Source organism: Dermacentor albipictus, chromosome 9, assembly GCF_038994185.2.
Source record: "Dermacentor albipictus isolate Rhodes 1998 colony chromosome 9, USDA_Dalb.pri_finalv2, whole genome shotgun sequence".
Lineage (NCBI taxonomy): Eukaryota > Metazoa > Arthropoda > Arachnida > Ixodida > Ixodidae > Dermacentor > Dermacentor albipictus.
In genome coordinates, this window is record NC_091829.1 from 116957775 (window position 1) to 116985410 (window position 27636).

Here is a 27636-nt window from a genome sequence, read left to right on the forward strand (position 1 = left end):
TAAGGCTCCTGACATAAACCTCACTTAAAGCATGTCTATGCTTGGAAAGTATTGTTTCAGTCTGAAAAATGTTGGCCAGTTATGCTTTACATCGACTTTCGAAACTTTTCATAATGCTTTGCGATTACATTAGTGTACAAAATAACAGGTGTCTTTCTTGTGCGTGTGCTCTGCATTTCAATTGCTTCCCTAATTCACCTTTGCAATATGCCTTTTTTTAAGGCATCAAAACTTGAATTTTCGTTCACTGGAGCCTATACTAAAAATTTATTCCTTTATGTGACCCAAAACACTGCGAATCAACCCAGGCTCTTTCAGTGCCGCTATACATAGTTTCTTCTCTAATAACAGATTTGATCAGTACATATATTTTAGGTACCTTTGTGGGGAATGTACATGTTCTTGCACTTACCGATGTGTTTGGTGATTGTGCATGTTTATATTTCATGTGATTTATGTATATGTTGTACTCTGTATTGCAGCATGCAATAAATATATTTGCGTTTTCTTGAAAATGCAGCATATGTCTTGCCAGTCTGTGTTGCATGTTATTTGGATATGGAAATTGTGATAACCTTGGTGTTGATATACATGCTCAAAAGTGTCAAGTTTGCTAGGTTGTATTTGTGCAGCGAAGACAGGTTTTCCAATATACACCATGAATTACTAGTATGTAATGTGATCCACACGTATAGGTGTTGTGTATGCCAATCGAAGCTTCAAGGCCGGCTGTTCGACATTGCGTTTGGTAGCCGAACTTGAACCTTCTGGCACACGCAATAGTTGCGCGTGGATCGCTGTACATAGTAGTAATTGAAGGCGTGTACTGCCGAATCTGCCTTCCATACACGCTAGAAATAAAAGCGTGTACACCCTTCCAACACCCACACAGATGGGTGTTAATTTGGACGAGCACCCTTACACCCTAAATTTATTTTGCTGGACACCCTTTCTTTAGGGTGCTATAGTGGCACCCCAACTGTAGCGTGTAGACAACAGCACCCTTAGGGTGTTCGTCTGGCGACAAACTGATTTACACCCTTAAGGGTGTTAAAATGTTTAGTGTGTAGGCTAGTTATTCAATATACGCAACGCTAGGGACGTCACTTCCCACGTCGCGAGCTACCATCACCGCGGTAGCTTCTGCTGCAGTAATCGCTATCGGGAAGCGTATGCGGGGAGGGCTACGGGCTTCGCTCTTACCAGGCGCACCTTATCAATCATGTAGCTCGGATGCTTGTTTTGCGCTTGTTCTTTATTGAAAGGTACGCTGTTCTATATGTTGCATCCGTGTTTCCAAAGAATGTATGCAATGTGCGCTTCACTTTACTGAAGCCTCTGCCTTTACGGGGTTACGATCCGTTGTTTCTGGACCTGCACTGCCGCCATGATCGGCACATATTTTTGTTAAAGGACACGGGCACAAAAAATGCCGACCATGTAGGGGCTACCAGCTTCGCTGTAAAACATCACTCCGAATGACAAAAACCTTTCATACATGTAGCCCGGAGCCAATGCTTTACCAGTTCACCCTCACTTTCACATCCAAAAATATTTGGCATAGAACCCAGGTGGCGTTCCACTGATGAACAGCTTGGGAGAACACCACTTTGTACTCTACAGTTCCGCTGGCAATGACACTGCCGTACATGCCGGTACTTCAAATGTCTTAAATGTAGACACCCTTGCTGACCTGGACAGGTATGCCCAGATATTTCCACTGGTGCTCCATTTCGTTGAAGTGGACCCGACATTTTGCACTACGGTGGTAATTGAAATGTTTTGAATGCAGATGCAGTAACTTCACCAGAACGACTTGCCCACATACTATATCTGGCACATGTATGCGTTCACTCTTCACTTGGTAGCACTGAACTTTAGGTGTTCCCACTCGGTGTGCTTGCCAGCTAAGTGGGCAGGCCTCACACTCAAATTTTTGCAGCTTCTAATCAACCATATAACAGCACACTTAAGCTACATTATGGAAGATATGCTAAATTTATGACTCGTGAAAGTGGCATGAGCACAAGATATGCAACTACAACACTGTATCGAGATAATAAAATGACCATAAGCAATGCTAACTATAAAACATGCATTGCGGCAATTGCTTTGACCGAACTGTTTAATGAAATGGGCACATAATATGTAGATTCTGCATAAAGTATAGTAAGAATTTTAGCTAGGGAATGACAATGTAAATTGCGTTCAATCGCCCTTCCTGTGCTAGCAATCTGATTACTTGTATTGCTTAAACGATTTGGAGGACGTCCTTAAAACCAGTGAGGGAAGATGCCCCGATGTGTATCCACATATTCCCCCACCCTTTTACCAGGGAACAGTGCTTCTTATGTTACCTGTCATCTGCTTACTACCGTTCAAGACAGCACGCTAAGTTACGAGGCGTTAGTATGTTATTGCTTAATTTATTGGCACACTGTCGCCTTTTAATCACAATTTCAAGTAAGACCTCCAGGTAGTGACAAATATATTCAATTAATCATGGACAAATCCGTTACAATACAAGGCTAAATTGCTGTGCAAATAACCCATAATGCCGCAGACAGCCCTCCACATGCCAGTTACGAGCACTCGTGAGGTACCGTTCCAAGCGCCTTATCGCTAAGGCCCCTAGGCATTGCGCATCGCATAGCCATTCGAAGAGCGCCAGCAACGGCTCGCGAATGGCGATATACCACGTGTGCCTCGTAGAAGCGCGCACGGCAGCGTCCGAGTCCCCCCGTCCAATGAGAAGTCACGGCGTCGCTACTGGTCTTCGGGGCGCGTGAAAGTGTGTTCGGTGTGATGGCGCGGTTCACTGTTGATAGGCTCCGGTTAACTCTGCTTTCAAATTGCGTGAAACTGCTTTAGGCTTGAGTTTCCGTGCACAAGTTCGCCCACAATAAACCAGTTTGTTTAGTGTGCTTCATTGAAGAGTGCTACATTTCTTGTGTAGGTCCGGGTAGCACCCAGTTCGTAAGAGAGCGGAACACCGACTCTCAGGCATTGAAATCCCGAGAACTGACTCCAGTGCACCAGCGCACAAGTCGCTGCCTCCGAGGAGACCCGGCCGAGTTCGGACAATTTGTTGCTGCAGCTGTGCAGGCAACAGTTACCAGCGACGGCGCAACCATGCCCAGCCCGGTGGCATCTTCTCAGCTCATCATGCACCCACCATGTACCACCCAGTCCTTCAACGACGATACGATCGAAGATGTGGAAGACTAGTGAGAACACTCCGAGCGAGTCGCAGATTTCAACGGCTGGGACAAGACAAGGAAGCTTCGCAACGTGTATTTCGCGTTAGAAGAGTCAGTGAGGACATGGTACGTGAATCATGAAGCGGCGCTATTTTCATGGGAAAAATGTCTGAGGCAGACGCTTGCCACGTATGCCAGCACTGATCGGCGAGAAAAGGCAGAGCACGCCGTCCAAGCCCGAAACCAACGCACTAACGAGAGTGCTCGTAATTGGCATGTGGAGAGCGCTCTGTGGCATTACATGGCAATATTAAACGAACTCTAGGCAGCAAGTGCTACGCATTTTTACCCATCAACTTACTTAATGAACCGACATGCCTAAATGCCGAAGAGGTTCCTCCGTTGCACGTACGCTTGGAAAATTTGTTGCACAAGGACCAAGAACAGCGGATGCCCTGTTGCACGAAGTGCATGAACAGCGCACAAATCCGAAAAAAAAACGCGCGAGCGGCTCCGAAACTCCGGGCGTACACAAGACGCATGCACGAACTCGGCGTCTGCTGAGTTCGAGGCTGAGCAGCGCTGTGGCCGGCACCAGTCACAAACATAAAAACGATAGTCACTACCTGGAGTAACAGGTTATTTTACGCCAAGGTGATTCACGACTCACAACCGCAGTATCCCCTAGTGAGTTATACATTGAATATGGGGTATCCGATCACGAACTGGAAACTATAACAAGGACAAAGCTTTAGAAGCAGCGAAAGATATTGCTAGCATTCCGTGGCGCCAAAGAAAATCGAATTTGGCAGTCTCATATTGGACATAAAGTTCCTCTTAACACCATGAAATGCCAGCCACGTGGGAAAAAAGGGGTAAAATACAATCGAAGCCTAATCACAAGCGATAACTGCATGGTGTGGTTCACACAATATTCTACGAGTGCGCTGTAGAGCAGGGCACGGCAATTCGAGGGGCATCTCACCTGATGTCTTGCGCTACCGCACTCGTGGTGAACATTAACAAACAGCCCGTTTGTCAGTTCTCACGTCTGCAACATTCTTGCTAAACGGAAGAGTGAAATACCACAGTGACTGGTGTCTAGAGGATATTGGTAATGTGCGCGGAATTGGCATTCCCGCGTTTCTTCGCATTCTGCAGAACTTGCTACTTTCCCGCATGGCGGCCGATCCCGATGCCAGGCACCCAAAAGCAACATTTGGTCGCCAACTTTTATCTTAATACTGCTCTGAACGCCTTAATGACAACGCCACTGAAGATGCCTTCACACACACACACACACACACACACACACACACACACACACACACACACGCACACACACACACACACACACATATATATATATATATATATATATATATATATATATATATATATATATATATAGAGAGAGAGAGAGAGAGTCACACACAACACAGCCATACCGACATGACCGTGAGCTTGAAGGGCAAATTAGTGCCCTCCACTCTGCGCTCTGGGACGGAAACCACAGCGACTCTCCAATTTAACAACATACAAACAAATCGATGCACACGCTATGCGAAGTAAGACAACAAAGCACAATACTTGCTTCCCAACGGACAGCGCAACCGAAAACAGAGAGAAACATATGACTACCCAAACGAGCACAATTGCGGAACCGTACACAGAGCGCTTTCACACGGCAGCCACAACAGCAGCCAAGGCCGCCTTTGCCACACCCTCGGTCATCTTACCGATGTGACGATGGTATCGTATCACCACCTTTCGTAAAGTTGAATTGTGTTGACGTGCTGTTGAAGCGCCGCGGTGTGAGCGCTTGGTGTGCGCGTCGGCGTGTCGTGCGCGCTATGCGTTTCTGTGTAGCGACCGTGAATCATGTCCCGCAGAGCCAGACGCCGCCCTCTCTTCCGTTCTTTCGCGCGCTGCCTCGCGTGCTCGATATGCCGCTGCGACTCAAACCGGAGCAGTGAGCTGGCCGTTCCCGTTGTGCATTTCGCAGGCCTTTCATTGCGGATGCCGTTAGTGCCGCATCATTGTGGTTGCACGGTCGGTGCGTCTCACCAAGCGTGATCACACCAAGCTAAGCGCGCAAGCGTGTCGAGACCGTACCGTTGAGTCCCATGAATATTAAAGCGAATAGCTTACTGTCTCCGGCTTCTTTTATGCTTGTTAAGAGGTCAGTGGTCGGCCGTAAGTACTGTTGATGTGCGAGGAGCACGTTCGTTTGTTCTTTTGCTCTCTCGCCAACTATATTTCGCTCGTTCTCTTTCTTTCTTTTGTTCGCTCACTCATCGGGGCTATTCGCTTGTACTGACATTCATCGGTGGTGGTTTCTGCACATTGTTTTTGTATACATTGTACTCACAGTAAAATTCACCACACCACTTTCTGCAGAGCACCGTTTCTACAGTAACAGATGTACCAATGCATTCCTTCGGTGCCATCGAAAGTGTTGTTCGCTCTTTAACTCGATCACTTCATTCATGCGTAATATAGATTAAGCCTTATAAATACAACGCATGGGAATGCTAACAAAATGGAACAGGGAAAAGATTAACATGCTATTGGTAAAATGCATCTCATTGTGTAAGAAACTGTGAAAAAGATGCGTAAAAAGTAAACAAATTATTTAGCTTGCATGGGCACTGCGCTCAGTGTGTAGCAGCTCTTTGAATTTAGCTGCGTATCCTTCAGTGCCTACGTGCGATGGCAAGTTGTTCCATTCTACAATAGTGCGCGCTATGAATAAATTTGCAAAACGATGAGGGCAACATATCGACCGTTTCAGATTTGCCCTAATGGTCATGACAAAAAAAATTACTGTAGGGCACTGAAAGAAATCATCAGAAAGAAATGACTGATGATAAAGTTTATGAAAAAGCCAAATCTGTTAAAGTAGAGGATACAATGTGAAAATCAGCACTAACACCCGCATGGTCTACTGACTGGCAGCGCCCCTCCGAAGTCTATGTGGAGCCATTGTCCGCGTCACAGAGAGCGGCTTCAATGTTACTGCACTCGCGCACAATTCCTTCGTGGCCTGTGGCGCTGTCAACTTCGCTTGCAATCATTCGCCTCTTCTGTCAACACCACAACATGCTTCTTTTTCCCAGCCGAACTCAAGCTCATAAGCTCATGCAGGTGCAAATACAGCAGCAATTGACACGAGTGCCGCTTGATAAATGGAGAATTCTTCCGCCTAGAATGGCGCCGTCGAAATCCCAACACGCTAACTGAACAGATACGGCCAGACTTACGCAAATATTTTCGAAACGCATTCACCCCTCGTTTTTAAGCTATCCTGCTTGCGACGTTTTTAATCCGTCGAGTTTGGTCAAAAATCTGTTCGAGACGTTGAACCCCTTAATACGAAGTTTTGAAGACTGTGTGCTACCTGGGAGATGATCTGTTGTGAGTCTATGTTCCCTGAAGCCACAATGCAAGGGATACAGTATCTTGTTGCTTTCAAAGAAATGGACCAGGCGCCGGTGAGCAAGTTTCTCAAAAAAGCTTACATAGGCAGCTTGTTAGAGCTATAGTCGTATAGCTGCTGGCCAAAGGCGAATCCCAGCTTTCTTTCGGAATAGGAATTATGGCTGCTTGCTTCCAGGCGGACGGAACATAGCGGGCAGAGAATACGGCGTTCAAAAGACATATGTTTTGTTTGCTTCGGAGTGCAGGTGTTCAATAATCTCGTAGACTATTCGATCATGTCCAGGGGCCGATTAATTACAACTCTGTACTGCACCCTGAAATTCTGCCATATTAAAATGACGTTTTAAGGATTCATTGATTTTGCCTTTCCAATCCAAAGGCAGTCGCTCGGCTTGCTGCTGGTGCCTCAAGAATGAATGCAATGAGCTAAAAATGTACTCAAAATGTGCCTCGAGACAATCAGCTTGGAATGGAATGAGAGGCCTGCCGGGAAGGCAGGCTTCTCATTTACTTATTGACAGTGCTTGTGCCGCTCTATTTGTTCCCACCTACTCTGTATATTTTCTTTTTCCTGGTTGAAAAAAATATCAGGATCGCAAATGTACATACATGCATGAAAGTTTGTACACCCAGTCCTGTAATAAGCCCCATGGAGTAGACAGTGGGTTGAAATAAAAATTAAAAAAACAGCAATAAAAGCGTTTTCCAAGCGTAACAGCAATGAAAAAATGAACTTGGCTCGATCCCTTTGTTTGAACGACAAAGCAGCTAGCTAGTTCACGCCTTAAGCTGTTTTATTCAATCTTCCATAGTCATGCGAGACTCTACTCATCTGAAGGTCACATTATGTTCGCTAGATAAACACCCTCCACTTAAATTTAGGCGGTACCTTTCCAGGACTGATCTCTTTGAATATTCATTTTTCTAAGAACCACTGTCACTTCGAATTCACTGCCTGCCGATACGGTGTACAGCAACGATGTAGATGTTTGCTGCCCGCAATATTGCCTTATTTGCACTGCGGGTCAATTATGGATAAAGAATAAAATTCAAATCATCAGCGACACTCGCGCAAATTGCTATTTACACCATTTAGTTCCGGCGTCAAGGTCAGAGAGGATTCTGTTGATATCCTCGCCATTTCTTTTTTCTATAGATAACTCAATCTTCAGTGAACAGAACAGAGGGGACGAATGTTTACTTAATTGCATTAGGCCCTTGCGGATACAAATTTCAAGCCTAACTTTTTTAGGTCCCAGGCTTCACCTTTCCTCGATTTACAGCCACGTTCATTTGCTTTTCAAAGAAGTGATTGTTGACAGATACTTTAAAACTTGATTAAATTTAAATTCAAATCACACACGGAATCGATAGCGGTACAGTGGGTGGATGCTGGTCCCACAAGCACAGCGAAAGAAATCAGCATTTGCTACCCCGCAGCACCAACTCGTCATTCTCTAGCTTAATTATGAGCGCTGCAGACAATTAGTGGCTACTCATTTTTCCGCATTTTCATTTGTAATACGACGCATGTAGTAGGCATTCCCATTGTCCTGGGTCAGATGAAGTAGGCAGGGCCTTCATATTTGTAGAAATGGATAATGCTACTTTAGTTGCACGTCCAAAGTTTCATTCGTGTCGGTTAATTGCGGCGTTATACTGTGCTCCCATTTTTAGGCGTCTTGGGAGAACGAGATGTCACCCTCGCTTTCACTGTGTAGGAAATGGGTTTCAAGCGTGCATACACATTGGAAGACGACACGCGCCCAATGTTTTGAGCTGTTTCTTTTTTTTTCAATATTAAGGCAATTAAAATTTCTACTGCAACTTCTCGACAGAATTAGGATCGCTGGTAATTTTGTAAGGTAGCACAAATCCTGTGAGTATTTGAGATAGTCAGATTATATCTTGATAATTTTTCCGCAGTGTGTTAAGAATAACTTGAAACTTGCACATCTGTAATGCACTTTGCAGCATAGTGCCTTGAAATTTTTCGTTGTACACGACTGTAGCATCTACTAAATTATTTCATTTAATGGTATAATGTAAACGTTATAAAATTCCAGAAGTCAGCATTTAGGGATCTTTAGTGAACCAGAAGCTCTTCTGATTAACACCCACGCCTTACTCCTTTCTTTCCTCTACTTCTTTAAAACATTTCCCGCTGTGTTGCCACCGACAACGTGAAATGCGGCAAACAATCATTGATCCCGCTGTTGCTCCAGCAAGGTGAATTGTTGTCTGCCGTATTTGAAGCTCTCCTTCCAAGAGCGACCCCATCCCATCGTAAGGCAATATACGACAGCTTGCTGCTGTCGATTGAGGAGTGAAACAATTAACCTAATTTAGGCATGTTGCCGGAAGCACGCCAAGGTTTTTATTTTCCATATAGAGGGCGCTTCACGTAACTTGAACCAATGATATTATTACGATATTATCGGCAGATACCCGAGAGACGAGCCGCCGCGAGAACGACGACGAAGTGAGTCGTTGCCCTTAGCTCGAGAAAATGTCGGCCTGGTGCTCTGGCTCCAGTCCAGTGTAAATAGCTTGTAAATAGCCTCTTCCGTATGTATCGTTCTACACGTAACATTCTGGTGGAGGTGCGCGATCCCCGTCCTCGCCACGGAACTCCGGAGTGGTCGGTCCATCGAGCTTGTCACCATGCCTCCCGGTGACGAGACCACCTCTACAACGGCTTCGGCTTGTCGACTGGTCCCGTCGTCAGGGTTGCCCAACATCGCGACCCTGGTGTGTTCTCTGGCCTGGCGGGACAAGACGTTGACGAATGGATCAAGCTATATGAACATGCCAGCGCTAATAACAGGTGGGACCCAACGATCATGCTCGTCAATGTCATCTTTTATCTCGGTGGCACCCCACGCGTGTGGCACCAGACGCATGACGACTAAATAACCAGTTGGGACAATTTAAAAGAAAAGCTCAGGGAACTGTTCGGTGACCCCACTGGCCGCAAGGTTGCCGCGAGAAAGGCTCTTGCGTCTCGTGTTCAGACATCTATAGAGCCGTACCTATCATACATCCTCGACGTCTTGGCTCTATGCTGAAAATCTGACGACGCTATGGCTGAAGCTGATGAAGTGTCACATGTCCTAAAAGGCATCGCCGACGACGCTTTCAAGTTACTTATTTTCGGCAACGTCTCAACAATCGACGCCATCATTAAAGAATGCCGTCGCCTTGAACAGGCTAAGAGCCGCCGTATCACACACCACATCACGCGGCTACCCAACACTGCTGCTACGTCGACATGTGAGGGTCGACCACGTCAGGCTACCACCTGTGACAACGTCACCCGTATTGTTCGCCACGAGCTCGAGGCCGCCTGTTCGCCAACTTTCGCCGCGACGCCTCCCGATCCGCCAGCAGCCACGTTTGCGATGATTCAGGCCGTCGTCAGACAGGAATTTGAGAACATGGGTCTGAACTCCGCGTGTACAACGTCTCAACCCAACGTTCCCCAGTTCTCTACCGGCTCTCATCGTCCCCGACAGTCCTTCTCTGCCATATCTCGCCACAACCCGTCCGAATGGCCTACCCCTGATGACAGGCCGATCTGTTTCCACTGCTGTCGCATCGGCCATGTCGCTAGCCACTGCCGCAGCCGATGGCCACCACCTCCTCGGGCATACGCCGCCACTTATTCCCGCACTTTTGGGCCTTCTGTTCCCTATGCCACCCTCCATGAACCCACTCTTGCTTATGCCCCTGCTCCGAGCCTTCGCTACAGCCGCTCGCCCTCACCTAGACGCCGTCAGTCTCGTTCGCCCCAACCCCACCGCTTCTCTTCGCCACCTATCGCCTCCCGGACCCAGTCGGAAAACTAGGCACTGCAGCTTCGGGAGGTGAAGCTGCGTTGTCGACCCTGCCCTCAAATCCACTGCTCACGTTACCAACGACGTTGGTAACGTTGACGTTGGTAACGTTGGTTGACGTTGGTAACGACGTTGGTTGACGTTGACGGCTATCCTGTCACTGCACTCATTGATACAGGCGCACATCTTTCTAATATGAGTGCTGCCTTCCAACGACGACTCAAAAAGCTCCTCACCCCAGCTTCGGCACGCGTCGTCCGCGTTGCAGATGGCGGTACTGTGCCTATTATCGGCATGTGTACGGCACGAGTCAGCATTGCTGGCCGCCGCACCCCTGTCCTCATCACCGTGATTGCTCATTGTCCCCACGACTTAATTCTCGGCCTCGACTTTCTCTCCGCGCATTCTGCCCTTATTGACTGCTCTGCCAGTACCCTTCGCCTTGAGTTGCCGATTTTCGCAGAACCTTCTGACGCAGCCCAGTGCTGCCTACGCCCCACCGGCTTTATTCGCCTACCGCCAAAATCAATAGCCTATATTGAACTCTTGTCTTCCCCACCAGTCCCTGATGGCGAGTACCTCGTCACTCCTCTGCCCGACATTCCACTACATTATGACGTTACCGTGCCACACAGTATACTTACTATTACTGCGAACCACACTCGCATGCCTATCTTTAACTTTGGATTGGCAAAGCCACTTCTACCGCAAGGTATTTGCCTTGCCAACGTTGATTGTCTCGGTGACCATCACGTGGCAGCGTTATCAACCGATGCTTCTTGCAAGCCTAGCACGCCCATCGTGCCAGCCTCAGCCGCCGATACCAAGATGCAGAAAATGGTTGTGAAGGACGTGTCTTCTGCGCAGGCTGAAGGCCTTTAAGTATTACCGTCCTACAAAAATATTTTCGACTTCGACGATCGCCCTTTACGTCAGGTGCACGCGGTCGTATTCTTACTGCAAGCATCGGATTCTTACTGGCGATGCTACTCCTATTCACCGACGACCGTATCGCGTTTCTGCGTCGGAACGCCGAGTAATTCAAAGCGAAGTTAACAGAATGATAGACAAAAACATCATTGAGCCCTCTTCGAATCCCTGGGCGTCACCTGTAGTGTTGGTTAAGAAGAAGGATGGCACGTGGCGCTTATGTGTAGAGTACCGCCATCTGAACAACATTACTAACAGAGACGTCTACCCGCTTCCATGTATAGACGACGCCCTTGATTGCCTCCACGGTTCCAGCTATTTCTCTTCTATCGATCTTCATTCTGGATACTGGCAGATTGCTGTTGACGATAGGGTCAGAGAAAAAACCGCGTTCATCACACCTGATGGCCTATACAAATTTAAGGTAATGCTGTTTGGATTATGCAACACCCCTGGCACCTTTGAGCGTATAATGGACTCCATGCTCCGTGGTTTCAAATGTACCCCATATCTCTGCTCCCTTGACGACGTCATCGTCTTCTCGCCCACGTTCCACACTCACCTTGAGCGTCTAACAGCTATTCTTGATGTATTTCGAAATTCGAAGCTGCAACTTAACTCGTCGATATGTTTCGGCCACCGCCAAATTACTGTTCTGGGCCACCTCGTTGATGTTTCCGGAGTACAGCCTGATCCAGACAAAACTCGCCCTGTTCGAGACTTTCCGGTTCCGAAGACAGCCGCAGACGTTCGAGGTTTTGTCGGGCTATGCTCGTACTTTCGTCGTTTTGTTCAAGATATTGCGGCAATTGCTAGATCCCTCACAAAGCTTTTGAAGAAAGGTGTACAGTTGTCGTGGGGTACTGCAGAAGCCGCCGCCTTCTCTCGTCTCGTCACTCTTCTCTCCTCACCACCCGTTCTCGCCCACTTCGACCCTGATGCCCTGGCAGAATTGCGTACAGATACCAGTGGTCATGGCGTAGGTCCCGCTTTAGGCCAGCGTAAGCGTAGCCAGGATCGCGTTATTGCTTATGCAAGCCCCCTCCTCACACCATCGGAGTGCAACTATTCCATTACGGAACGAGAATGCCTTGCTGTAGTCTGGGTGATTGCGAAGTTCCTTCCTTACCTCTACGGTCACCCTTTTTCCGTAGTCACTGACCATCATGCTCTCTGCTGGCTCTCATCCCTAAAAGATCCTACAGGCCGGCTTGGTCGATGGGCTTTGAGACTACAAGAATTTTCGTATTCTGTGGTCCACAAGCCTGGCCGCCTGCACCGAAACGCTGACAGCCTGTCGCGTTACCCTGTTGACAACCCTGACTCCTCCAATATTACCAGTGCTGCTTCTGTATTCTCTGTGTCGCAGCTGCTTCATTTCGCCGACGAGCAACGTCGTGACGTCAACATCAGACGACTCATCGACCGTTTTGAACACTTTCCGGCCGACGCCACTCTACGCCTCCTCGTCCTCCGCGATGGTACTCTGTATCATCGTAACCTTCATCTGGACGGCTCTGAGTTCCTACTTGTCGTACCTAAACACCTGCGTTCAACCATTTTAGAAGAACTCCACGACGCACCAATGGCAGGACACCTCGGCGTATCTCGAACCTATTACCGTGTACGTCGCGGTTTTTTCTGGCCGGGCCTTGCCCGTTCCATTAGACGTTACGTAGCCGCTTGTGAACATTGCCAACGACGCAAGAAGCCTTCCCAGCCCCCCGCTTGTTACCTGCAGCCACTCGACATCCCTGCCGAACCCTTCCATCGTGTTGCCTTAGACTTTCTCGGCCCATTTCCGGTATCTACATCAGGAAACAAGTGGGTTGCAGTCACGGCTGACTACGCGACCCGCTACGCCATAACCCGCGCTCTTCCGACCAGTTGCACAACTGACGTTGCGGTCTTCCTTCTACGTGATATCATTTTGATACATGGTGCTCCGCGTCAATTGCTAACAGGCCGTGGCCGTACATTTTTCGCGAAAGTCACTGACGACATCATGCGGGCCTGCTCCATTGAGGATATATTTACTACATCCTTCCACCCTCAAACGAACAGCCTCACTGAGCATTTGAACCGCACCCTCACAAAGATGCTATCCAAATAAGTTTCAGACGACCACCGTGGCTGGGACCTGGCTCTACACTACATTAACTTTGCATACAACTCTTCCCGTCTCGAAACTGCCGGCTTTCCCCCGTTTTATCTCTTGTATGGTCGTGAACCGACGCTGCTACTAGACACCGTGCTTCTGTCCACCACAGCTTCAACTAGCGCTTATGCGCGTGATGCAATCGTCCACGCTGTCCATGCTCGTCAACTTGCGCGCGTTCGTCTACAAGTCTCTCAGGACAAACAGTAACGACGCTACGAACTCCGTCACCGTGATGGCCATGTTGCGCCCGGCAACCTCGTGTTGCTCTGGTCACCATCGCGTAAAGTTGCCCTTTTTGAGAAACTGCTTTCCTGTTATACCGGCCCATATCGCATGCTCCGCCAAGTGACCGATGTCACCTATGAAATTGTTCTAGCCACGCCCAATACATCCTCCGGTGTGACAACCAGTGACATTGTCCACGTCACCCGACTTAAGCCCTACAGCTCTCCACGTGCCTTGGATATTTAAAAGCACCGTGACGGCAATGTTGCCGCCGGGGGTAGTATTCCGATATTATCGGTAGATACCCGAGAGACGAGCCACCGCGAGAACGACGACGAAGTGCCTCTCTGCCCTTGGCGCGAGAAAATGTCGGCCTGGCACTCTGGCTCCAGTCCAGTGTAAATAGCTTGTCCATAGCTTCTTCCGTCTGTATCTTTCTACCCGTAACAATATAAAAAAGTGGTTAACCGAAACTGAATGAAACCATCGACACATGGTTTGCCGTCTTGTGGCCCTCTTTAGGTTATTTTTTTTATATTCCGGTAACTCAGCTGAATAACTAAGATCAAATATGCACATTTTTAATATTTCTTTAAGGTCCAAGTGCGTTTCGTTGCGTTGTAGAGGGCATTAGAAAACGGCCGATCCAATATTTTGACGCAATTTACATGCTGCGGGGCGAGATCTTTAGGTGTTTATAGAAACTCCGCAAAATATGAAAGAAAACCACGTGATTGCGCTCATGCGCTATACTATCGCGGCGCTATATCATTATTGTGATATCGTTATTATTTAATATCACAATGAAACGCCTCCTCTCTCTCGTTCAGCGTTACCTTCAAATTGATCCTAATGAGGTCGTCAAACAGTTCATCTGTGCAGTCGACGAGAGGCACCGCAGCATGAATCGCGGCGCTGTTGACGACGATGCTGAGAGGAAGTGCAGATGCGTGGCGGATGCTGTTGAAGAGCTTCTCAACAGAGGAAGCGTCGCCGATATCCAAGTATAGAGCCGTGTGTTTCGCTTCACCTGCGCAGCACAGTTAAGGCGCATTTAGTTAGACGCTTTCTCGTCGCCGCCAACTGGTGAGACTTAAAAGCGCCTCCGCAAGGGCAAACACGTTCAGTTGCACAACGAGGTACGCAAAGTACGCCAACCAAGATACAACCAAGTACGCAAGTACAACCACGTTCAGTTGCACAACGAGGTCAATTCACTCGCGCATGCACAAACGCGAACACGCACGCGGACCCAGAACACGGCACGTCTTAAGTCAACCAAATAAGCGGAACACGCCGAGACTCCCCCCTCCGTCTCCCTCTCACAGAATATAGTATACCTATAGCTTAGGGCTCACTCATGTTCACCAAATATATACTCAGCTGTAGCCACTCGGACTCATACCATCGCCTTGTTTATTACTACTCGTAGGATTCGCCGCAAGGCAATGCAGTAGAAATATCTAAATAAAAGAACAAATCAAGCCATCGCAGGATCATGTGAGACAAATATTGATGCATTTGACTTGCGAACTTGATGCCAGTTATGGGAGGGTCATACTGCTCCAGAAGATTAGTTTTGAGTCTAGCTTCCCTGTGCGTCGTATGCTTGATATACCGAGTACCAGAGCACAATGACAGAAGGTGGTAGGTGGCCGCCCTAGGCTCAGCAACAGCACGCTTCAGACACATTCGGGGATTCTCGGTTGTATATCCTCAGGCCTAACTAATAGCAGGTCTCATAGCCACCAGAGCACGAATCCTCCAAAGACAACGTTCACCACATGAAAAATGTTGCAGGAAACTCGCCAAGATAAAGCGCAGCCTGGTTCACTTAGTCTGACACTCACGAAAGCCAGAATCAGGCAGGCTCATCCGGACACGCGGCCCAATGTAGCCGGGCTCTCCAGGGCGCACTCATATGCGTGGGTTCACCAACTTGTTCGTAAATGCTTCCAACTTATATGCTTTCAGGCGCACAGAGCATGCACACGTATTTAGGTTTATTTTGGGACTTCCCTGGTGTCTAGCATTGCGATTTTACTTATAGAAATGACCCAATTTAATGTAGTGAACTGTTGTTCTGACGGAAATCAAAATTAAAACGCACGTAACCAATCCCGCCATAATAATAAAAAATAAGAATAAGATCCTGCATTTGCAAATGCCCTTCCGCCAGCTGTCATGTGATGCTTTAATTTCTTGTTAAGATCACATATTTCACCGAGACACGTTGATTTCAAGAAAAGTGAATTCGACATACGTGGCGTGAAAAACTTGCAATAGCAATGTCTGCAGAGTTCCCCTCAGCGTTAATAAAAAGGCCGTGTTCATACAGCTAGTCAATCTCGCACGTTCTAATTTTCGCCCGTTTAGGTGTACCAAGTGCGCATGCGTGTTTTAATTTTTTCTGTTGTTTCATTATTCCCATCACATTATTTTTTCTGAACTGCTTCGTATGGTCGAGAAAAGGCACTCATCGTAATCACGCTTCGCTTTCTTTTTGGTGTACGTCAGGAATATGTCAGGCTGCCGCGTACGTATAATGGCGTAATAAATAGCCTCTTTCTTTTTATTGCGTTTGTACAAGTCTTTGTCGTACCATGGTTTGCGTATCTTTTTACGTTTTATTATGAAGCCTCTGAGGCAGCAAAGACATTCCTTGAAAGGCGAGCACATTTCGCAGAAACAAAGCGAAAGCTCTCTTTATCCCTGTGTCATTATATATCTGAATGGCTCTGCAGTATTCCCCCGATTACTGGGTTAAATTGCTGTTTGGGGCCACTTTTTTGTTTGTCAGGGTCTTTACGTATAAGACATAAGACAGGTACGTCGTAACTTACATATGCTCTTAGTACCCCTGATCTGACGTCATGTTCACTTAAATTGGAAAGGCATGCAACTAACAATGTAGCGCTATGGACTGTTACCTCTGTTGGTACAATAACGTAATTGCTGCAGCGATAACGAGAAAACAGTGCCTTGAGTATTTCCGACCATGTTTCATCAGCAATGATCATGACATTCACATCACCTATAATTACACGCTCGTTCATCGTGTCAAAGGTTTTCCCATAAAACTACAAAAGGCTGCCTGGTCTCCATTTGGGGGTCTGCAGAAAACGCTAACAATACTTTTATTTAGGTGCACGCTCTAACATTCCACATCATTGTTATACGAAAGTGTTCAATGACAATCATCCTGAATGAGTCTTTAACACAACCTACTACAACTCCGCCTGCTTTATTTTCTCTGATATGATGCGACTGATACACAGAGAACTGTGGAACTGGATCATTTATAGGCAAACATGTATCTGCTAAAAGTACCTCAAAATTTTCAGTTCTTTATTGTAATAACTCATTAGTTCCACCCAACTTCTTGCAATGCTTTCTGTATAGATATGTACAGGTGATAACATCTTGGATGCTGAATATTCTTCGTTCAACGTTTGCATGTCATAGTAAGCACCTATCGCTCGGACACCAGGCGACGTATTTTTTAAATGCTACCATACTGGACACATATAATTTGTCTGCTGTTGATGTTCTTATTGACTGGGCTATGGGGCATTTCAGCAGGAGGCAGGCGCCTACAGACAATCGGCACTTTAGCAGCAGACCAAATGGACATGTCCACCAGGTGGATATTTACAGAATACCCTCCTTCCTCTACCCCGATGAATGAGCAGACACCATCCCTGGGCCATGATTTATGCTTATGGGGTTGAAGTAGGTGCCGATTTCTTTTGATGCTAAGATGGGCGATCATTCTCCTTTCCAAGCAAGCACCGTACTATTGGTGGCCCAGACATATTGCCATTTTGTTTTCTTTCTTTTTTGTCACGAAAACGCGAGACGTTTTTGTTTTGTGCCATCAAATGCGTGTTCACTTACATTGAGCTATATTGGTGAAACCAACATCTTTAGAAATTATCCACTTTTTCTTGCTTTAGCGCGCATACAGTTTTGTTTCGTTGTTTGCACGAAACACACGAAATATTTCTGACCCCAGTCTTTGCAGTGAACACACATTGACACGTGTGAACATCACTTTCTGAGCTTGGCTCAGCAGGTTGCAGCTTTCGAGAAAAATATCTCAGATGGTGCCACGCGAAGTCAATGAGCTGCCGTCGCTTCCTTGTTTGAAGAAGAAGGTCAATGAGTGGTTGCAGAAGCTCCGTGCAGGGATGTATGAAACGCCTAGAGAAACTGACGAGCCCCCAAAACTCTCGCAGTTTGCGAAGTTCTGTTGCGCTACCGCGGCGCACGCTCCGAGGCCTACCGCTGCGGCGATCGCTCCGAAGTAGCATCACAGAAGCGCGCGTGGTCTGTTCACCGAAGAAGCCATCAATAAGGCATGCTGCGGTCGCGTCAAAAGAAAGCGCTGCGTGAGCGTGGATTTGTCTGCGGCGGCTGCTCTGATTCGCGCCCACGCGCGAATCAGAGCAGACGTGGAATCGGCGATGGGTAAAGTCAAAACAAAATACACTATACTGATGGGCGACTTCAATGCCAGGGTAGGCAAGAAGCAGGCTGGTCACAAGTCAGTGGGGGAATATAGCATAGGCTCTAGGAATAGCAGAGGAGAATTATTAGTAGAGTTTGCAGAACAGAATAATGTGCGGATAATGAATACCTTTTTCCGCAAGCGGGTTAGTTAAAAGTGGACGAGGAGGAGCCCGAATGGCGAGACTAGAAATGAAATCGACTTCATACTCTGTGCGAATCCTGGCATCATACAAGATGTAGACGTGCTCGGCAAGGTACGCTGCAGTGACCATAGGATGGTAAGAACTCGAATTAGCCTAGACTTGAGGAGGGAACGGAAGAAACTGGTACACAAGAAGCCAATCAATGAGTTAGTGGTAAGAGGGAAACTAGAGGAATTCCGGATCAAGCTACAGAACAGGTATTCGGCTTTAACTCAGGAAGAGGACCTTAGTGTTGAAGCAATGAACGACAATCTCATGGGCATCATTAAGGAGTGCGTAATAGAAGTCGGTGGTAAAGCTGTTAGACCAGAAACCAGTAAGCTATCGCAGGAGACGAAAGATCTGATCAAGAAACGCCAATGTATGAAAGCCTCTAACCCTACAGCTAGAATAGAACTGGCAGAACTTTCTAAGTTAATCAACAAGCTTAAGACAGCGGACATCAGGAACTATATTATGGATAGAATTGAACAGGCTCTCAGGAACGGAGGAAGCCTAGAAACAGTGAAGAAGAAACTAGGAATAGGCAAGAATCAGATGTTTGCGTTAAGAGACAAAGCCGGCAATATCGTTACTAATATGGATGAGATAGTTCAAGTGGCTGAGGAGTTCTATAGAGATTTATACATTACCAGTGGCACCCACGGCGATAGTGGAAGAGAGAATAGCCTAGAGGAATTCGAAATCCCACAGCTAACGCCAGAAGAAGTAAAGAAAGCCTTAGGAGCTATGCAAAGGGGGAAGGCAGCTGGGGAGGATCAGGTAACAGCAGATTTGTTGAAGGATGGTGGTCAGATTGTTCTAGAGAAACTGGCCACCCTGTATACGCAATGCCTCATAACCTCGAGCGTACCGGAATCTTGGACGAACGCTAACATAATCCTAATCCATAAGAAAGAGACGCCAAAGACTTGAAAAATTATAGACCGATCAGCTTACTGTCCGTTGCCTACGAAGTATTTACTAAGGTAATCGCAAATAGAATCAGGAACACCTTAGACTTCTGTCAACCAAAGGACCAGGCAGGATTCCGTAAAGGCTACTCAACAATAAACCATATTCACACTATCAATCATGCGATAGAGAAATGTGCAGAATATAACCAACCCTTATATATAGCTTTCATTAATTACGATAAAGCGTTTGATTCAGTCGAAACCTCAGCAGTCATGGAGGCATTACGGAATCAGGGTGTAGATGAGCCATATGTAAAAATACTGGAAGATATCTGTAGCGGCTCCACAGCCACCGTAGTCCTTCACAAAGAAAGCAACAAAATCCCTATAAAGAAAGGCGTCAGACAGGGAGATAAGATATCTCCAATGCTATTCACAGCATGTTTACAGGAGGTATTCAGAGGCCTGGAGTGGGAAGAATTGGGGATAAAAGTTGATGGAGAATACCTTAGCAACTTGCGATTCGCTGCTGATATTGCCTTGCTTAGAAACTCAGGAGACCAATTGCAATGCATGCTCACTGTCCTGGAGAGGCAAAGCAGAAGGGTGGGTCTGAAAATTAATCTGCAGAAAACTAAAGTATTGTTTAACAGTCTCGGAAGAGAACAGCAGTTTACGATAGGTAGCGAAGCACTGGAAGTGGTAAGGGAATACATCTACTTAGGGCAGGTAGTGACCACGGATCTGGATCATGAGACTGAAATAACCAGAAGAATAAGAATGGGCTGGGGTGCGTTTGGCAGGCATTCTCAAATCATGAACAGCAGGTTGCCAATATCCCTCAAAAGGAAAGTGTATAACAGCTGTGTGTTACCAGTACTCACATATGGGGCAGAAACCTGGAGGCTTACGAAAAGGGTTCTGCTGAAATTGAGGACGACGCAGCGAGCTATGGAAAGAAGAATGATGGGTGTAACATTAAGGGTTAAGAAAAGAACAGATTGGGTGAGGCAACAAACGCGGGTAAACGACATCTTAGTTGAAATCAAGAAAAAGAAACTGGCATGGGCCGGACATGTAACGAGGGGGGAAGATAACCGATGGTCACTAAGGTTTACGGACTGGATTCCAAGGGAAGGGAAGCGTAGCAGGGGGCGGCAGAAAGTTAGGTGGGCGGATGCCATTAAGATGTTTGTAGGGACAACATGGCCACAATTAGTACATGACCGGGGTAGTTGGAGAAGTATGGGAGAGGCCTTTGCCCTGCAGTGGGCATAACTAGGCTGATGATGATGATGATGATGATGATGATGAAGAAGAAGGAGAAGAAGAAGAAGAAGAAGTTGATGATGATGATGCACTAATTCTTTTCAACTTAGGTTAACGGAAATTTTTGTAAGGGCTATGAATGTTGAGCTAGTAGGTAATTCAAACGCTCCCGATTGCTTGTTCAAAAATTGTAGGCATTTAGTCTGCCTAAAAAAATTTTGTTTATCGAGATGCTTCATGCAAGAAAATTATGCGCATGAGCGGGATTTGAATTCTACGCTGAAAAGAAAAACAAAATCTACATGAACAGAACGGTACAAAAGAAACCTAATTCAGAGAAAGCGGCTATTTCCTATGAAACCTTACAGCGAAGCTGTTAAGGGCTAGTTCACTCCAGGATCGTATCCGTGTTGGTATCCGATCGCGAAGATAGCGCATTGCGGTGAAGGAAAAGCAGGCGTTAAGTGCTCCCCATACGTGGGCCGACACCGATAATAGTGCAATGTCGGGCTGTTCCGTGGCGGAGGTTCAGTTGACCATTACGGGCCCACATATACAGTTTCGCTGCTCATCCTTCTTCACAGAGTGGAGGGGCACTGAGTGTTTTATAAGGATTGTGCTTTGCTTTGCGCGATGCCTAAAATTGTACGCCATAACTTTATTTTCATGCCTTTATAATGGGGAAAAGGCCGATTTGTAGCCTTTCTGGGATTTTATGCATGTTTAAATTTATCCAAACTATTCCTGGCAGTCATGGCTCCAAATAATTGACTAAAATTGTTTGGCATGCAATGACCACGGAATGTAGGACAATAATGATCGCGAATTTACGTGCATGTTTTAAGCAGTAAATTCCGTAATCAGGTAGGCCACCATGAAATATGAAAGGAAGTGTGTTTCATAGAAAGTCACATAGCAATTAATTTCAGGACATTTAATTGGAATAATGTTTCTTTTAGGTAACAAAATAAATTTTTGGTACATGCTCCATAACACACCATTAACTAGCAGTGCATCTTCACTTCAACGAATGCCTTGGCGTTTCGGAAAGCTTTGTGTACTGGCGGACCTTTTCTGAGCAGAGCGTTGCAGAAGTGTTTGAGACCGCTCTCCCTCTGACCTACCTCAGATTCCCATGTGAATAAAGAGAAAGTTATAGAGCATTTGAAACGTTATTATCTTGTAAGAAAGCAGCAAGCGAAATATTTGTGGGGGCTGAAAGGTACTATAAAGAAAGATGAGGCCATTGTGTTCATGCAATTTGCATAGAATTAGCACTCCGTTGTTCAGGATAGTATTTTTATTCCTTGAAAGAACAGGCTAAAATGTATCAAATGGTCGCCTACTTCTATTGGGATGTTCAAAGCAGCAATGAAAACTCTTTTAAATCAACTCTACTCATTTCGGACTGCCCAGAACACGTCACAGAATCCGTGTAAACGTTCCGCGCTCATTTTCTTGAAATTGTCAAATAGTTTACTGATACTCGGAACTCAACTACCTTTGGTGATTGAGTGTCGTGCCAATACAAGGACAGATAAATTTTCTCGCGCCTCTGCTACCGCAAACATTACTACAATCTCTCTACACAATTGACTTTTTCGGTTACTTCGCCTGGGTAAAGTCATACAGGACGGAATACATTAGGAGAGACCGTCACGTGGCAATCTTGAAGACCAGTAATAAAGAATATAGCTGAGAAGTAGGTCCTAGTCACGTGATAGGTAAGCGGTAGATTCTAGTGGGCTAGTTTTGGTTGGGTTTGTTGCGATGGTTTCGGAATAGGCGCAAATGGTAGGTGTGACAAACACAGGTCGAGGTTAGTGAAGGTTCAAGCGTGCGAAGCAGTGCAGTCTGTATTCTGTCAGTCAGGGAGCGCACCGAAACAAAACACCACACTTTACGGAGACACGGCTCGCCAGTTAAGATACCGACCGGCGCCAAGGCTGTAGAGAACGAAGGCGTGGGGTAATTAACCGGCATTGTACCCAACAAGCCGCGACGGCCACAGGACGACTGGTTGCGTTTCGAAGTGGTTTCTGGGAAACAAGAAAGCCTTTCGCTACACAAACGGGTGCCTGCAACCAGGCTACCCATCCAAGGGCGATTCGTCTCGTCTGGGGACGTACTTTGGGAAACAATGACGCTTTTCGACCCCGAAAACAGGCACAGAGAGTGTCCAGAGTCCAAAGCTAATTTTTTCCTATGGGGAAAAACATCGTCCCTTAGTGTGCCTAACGACGAACCGGCGAGCCACGGAAACCGAATGTAGACTAAAGGCCGTGCCGGCCTATTCTTAAGGCAGCAAATTGCAGTCGTCGCTGTCGTTCTAGTCGGTATTCGGCCTTTCAGCAGACCGGCAAGCATGCAACAGGCGCGTATCAATAGTGTAACGACATCGCACCACACAAAGTTACAAAACAGTGCACGAAACATGAAGGAAATGTGAGGAATTAGGTGTTCGGGGTGCAGGCTACTGATATTTATATCTCTCTAACCGAAATACAAACAGCAGAGCCTTGTACTAAGCGAAAGCACGACAAGGAGGTGTCCTGAAAACATCTCGTCTCTTCCTAGGTGAAATACGTACAGCGGGAGAAAAATTGACGAGAAATAAGGCACCGCAGTTTAAGGCGCACAACAGCTGATTTGAAGAAACAAAGTGAGTGCGTGGGGAAAATAGACATCGTTCGGGCGTTCTGGGCCGCTTTCGAGGCTAGAGTACTGGCGACACCGCCAACCGCGGCAGCAAGGGCAAGTGACGCTTTTAAATCTCGGTTTTCATGGGTGAGGTGCCCCGGCTTTTCTCCACGTTTGAAGGCAATGCATTTGAAGTGAAGAATGACTGGCGCGGTAACAGAAAACCACCCGTTATTACCTACGTGCCTCCATGCCTGTGGCGGCAGGCGCCATTCAACGTTGCCACTTTCCAGACAATCTCGAATGGTCCAGCAACCATGTGGGACGAATCCTACCAAAGAGACACTACGCCCATTGCCCCGGAAAGCCGGAGGGGCGGCGTCAGAGGGCGTTGCCTTGCCGAGGCTATGGGATCACGGAATGCTCCCTTTTATTATTATTTTTTTGTTCGGCTTCCTCCACAATAAAGGTGTCTGCGACGACTTTCGCAATACTATTAAGCATTTCGGGACATTCGATTAAACTTTCGCCTCGATGTTGAAAGGTATTTTTTTCTGGAATATTCATTGTCCTTACGATTGCGCAATTTCACTAATAACACAGTCCTACAAATACGTCGCTCATAAACATGCACACTACTGTAGCTACCGTCAATCTAATGTAAGGTTGTCAAATGAATATCCGTTACACTTATTGTCAAGAGTATTTTGTTTAAAAAGCAGTCACTATATAGGAGCGCCGCTTTCATGTATTTATTTCGCTTCATTTGGACTGATAGCTTCGTATGTGAAATTCCGGCATCCATTGCAGATATCAGCAACTTCCAGTTTAATGAGTGGGTACTTAAAAATAAAAGTGGCAGGGTCGCAATAGTTTTGCAACACTTCTTGGCCCCCATTGACAAAAAAGCTTTTACGCATAATTTTTCGTATGATAAAATTCCAGCCAATTCTCACGTGGCAAGTGTCATTTGAGAAGGCGGCTACTGGCGAATGGCACATAGCGCTTACGCGTGAAAAGCTTTGTGAATTTGACCCCACATGTGCAAAGGGGCCAAGGACAGCATAAGACGATACGAGCTGCAATGTACTCATTAATTGTTTGCACCTAAGGAAGACTGCATTAGTAATAAACAAGTCTCGTGATTCTCCCTTTCGCAGAACACGGGCTTTTTTGCAAATGCAGCCAGTGCATATATGGCCTGCTGCAGTGCGTATACACGCCTTCGTTCGGAAATTCCACGCCGTAATAATTAGCTTTCACCAAGTCAGTGACGTTCAAGTAGACTTTACTGAAGGCGGTGCTTTCTTGTATGCTAAATGTAGATGTTAGAAACGGCGGAATTAAGGAAAGGTGTGATTAAGGAGTCAGCTCGCGCCTGTTAAAAAAAAAAAACACTGCTCTAAACGCTTGCTGGAGTTAGACAATCAAGCACAAGAAGAATAATATGAAGGTCATATCACTCTACAGTTTGTTTTACCGCAGCCAATCGTCTCGCGCGCTCGAAAGCAGCGAATGGAAACATACTTGGGTTGTTTATTCCTAAATATGAGGACCATTAACGTTCTTAGCTCCCTGATTGGGCTCTTAGGTGTTACTTGGTATTCCTCTCGAGCGATAAAAGCACCCAACCTATTCAACGGAGCTGGCATTGCACCGTAGGAGAAAGAAAGCTTGCTGGTTTGAGAGCGCGTCTGGGCACTTAGAGAGCAAGTTAAGGATGGGGTCTCCCAATATTTCTGTTCCTCCTTTGCTGGATTTTAGTCATTTGCATAAATTAAGTAGCGCCGGCTTCCTCAGAAAATCTTCTGTATCATCAAAAATAATCGCTTGCACTGACGATGTTCTTGAATAAAAATATACTATAGCACTTTCAGCGGTGTATATCCGTCCAAGAGAAGAGAGATTAGGCGCGACATAGTTTCGCGGGTAACCTGTATAATCCAATATGTCGCACATGGTGTACTGGGCTTTTCCCAGCGTCAACAAGCCCGTTCGGAAGAAGGAGTAGAAAAAAGAAGCTTCTGAATAAAGCAAGCGGCAACTTCAAGGAAACGCACGGTCTTTTCGAGCGAACCTATGGTAATGACGATTTCGGTCGCTTACCTGGCAGAGACTGGACCACTTTCCTGGCGACATCGAGTCGTCTGCCAGCGACGATCACCGTTGCTCCTTCAGCGGCGAGAGCATGGCAGATGGCCTCACCGATGCCACTAGTGCCTCCAGTCACTAAAGCAAGACGGCCGCCGAGAGTCATTTCGTCTACCCTACAAGCAAGCCCCCTGTATCTACCGCAGTAAAAAATGAGTGACGGATATATAACGGCAGACTACCCACGAAAGTACACTGATTACAGTGAACTCCATGTGCCCCTTATCTGTTCTTTAATACCTGCCTGCAACGTTTAGTCCATGTTTCAGATTACCCGACTGAGATGAAGGTCTCGTCACAAACAATGCAATCGGCGATGGGGCACTCTTGCTCTTTTGCACTGGCGGCGCGAAAAATAAAGGCCCTGAGAAAATCGTGTCCGCCTCTATGGACGCAGATAACTGTGTTTTTACACCGAGCCAGTGAAGGGCATGGCAATCCTGCTTGAGCACAAATAGAGCTGACGTGTTTTTGTAGTCGCTGCTGGCCTGCCGCGATTTAACGATACCTCGAGGAACAAGGTGGCTTTAACTACTACAGAGCGAGACTTCAAGTGCCTGTGTCATGAATGTATTGCCTACTTTCTTGTTTCTTAAAACACGTTGGTGGGCTGGTTGGTTAGAATCCAAGATAGAGTGTATAAGCGCGACTGAAAGAGGACGTAGAAAGAAACAGACAAACAGCGAAAGCGCTTTACTTGAAACTATAGATTTTATTTTCGCACGCATCCATGTATATATACCATACGAGCGGAAACAAATGTGACAGAAAAAAAAACAACACCATTCAGTGGTGCATATTGATGAACCATACATGTGTGCAAGGCACGGTGAAAATACATACTGCAATGGATACGAAGATAAACCAAGGAACCGTATCTCCTTTTCAGATAGCGACATTGATGGCTTGCTCACGCACCTTTCCTGCCATTTTTGCAGTTTCGCAGGCTTCCACAATCTCCCTTGTCATCCTGCTTTGAGCACTACACAGAATGTAAGTACTTTCAAACATTGGTTGCAATGAAAACCTAAATGACCCGATATTACGCTAGTGACGTTATATAAATGCTCTTTTACTCTCTCATTGACGCACCTGCAGGTTCGACCAACATACGTTCTTCTGCACGAAAGTTGAATAGCATAGACACCGTTATGAGTGCAGGTTACAAACTTATTTATTTATTTATTTTACAATACTGCCGCTCTCACCCGAGAGACTAGCAGACGGGCATGAACACTTTCTTTTCCGTACATAAATACACGTGCGAGCTACACAAATAATGAAAAAGCAACGATATTCAGCAAACAATAAGTTATACAAATAGTACACTAAACTACGCAATATAATATCAACAACAACTGGGGCACATCATAGACAAAGCAAAATCGTGAAATATTTGGGAACAAACAAGTGCATGCAATTCTTGTTTCTAAGTAATGTCAGTTTAACATAAAGAGAATAGGGAACATTAGAAGCCGTTAATAATCTCTTGTGATCAGCTCCAGCTGCGAGAAGAACACGGATAAAGAGTTTGTTGGTGTTAATGAAGAGTTAAGTTCATTCCATTCTCTGATTACCTGAGGAAATAATGAGTACCTGAATGCGTCATTACAAATGGAATACTCGGTTAGCGTATGCTCGTGTTGATGCCGTGCTATTCTAGATTTCGAATAAGACATGTACTGGGTGGTAGGAATTTTATACTGACGATGCAGAATTTGAAAGAGGAATTTTAGTCGGCCTTGTTTTGCTCTCGTCGATAATGTGTTGAGGCCTGAGGAAGCTAAGAGACGTGAAGGTAAGTCAGTAGAACGATATTTGCTATGAATGAACCTTGCGGTTTTCTTTGTACGGCTTCAAGTTTAGCTACGTTAGTTGCTGTGTAATGAAACCAAATTGTGTTCGCGTGTACTGAAATAGGTCTCACAAATGTTTTGTAGGCCAGAAGCTTAATGTTCGTTGGAGCGATCTTTAGGCTCCTCTTAGATAAAATAGCTTTCGGTCGTTATGGCTGTTGATTTCTTTATATATTACGCAATCATCCGCGAAGAGTTTGATTGTGCACGCAATATTATTGGTTATATCGTCAATAAAGATGAGAAATAACAGCGGCCCGAATACCGAGCCTTGTGGTACTCCAGATGTGACAGGAACGACATCAGATGGCATATG

The 27636-nt window shown here is 46.2% G+C and overlaps 1 protein-coding gene across 1 annotated transcript in view; it reads right to left on the minus strand.

Annotated features, from left to right (window-relative positions):
* LOC139049637 ((3R)-3-hydroxyacyl-CoA dehydrogenase-like) overlaps nucleotides 1-25699 on the minus strand; it is a 50905-nt gene extending 25206 nt beyond the window's left edge. The window contains exons 1-2 of the mRNA XM_070525286.1: nucleotides 25420-25699; nucleotides 14630-14823 (exon numbers count right to left, since the gene is read on the minus strand). Coding sequence (XP_070381387.1) covers nucleotides 14630-14823; nucleotides 25420-25570 — 345 coding nt within the window. The 5' untranslated portion in view covers nucleotides 25571-25699. The remainder of the gene's footprint in view (nucleotides 1-14629; nucleotides 14824-25419) is intronic.
* Between the last annotated feature and the right edge of the window lie 1937 nt (nucleotides 25700-27636).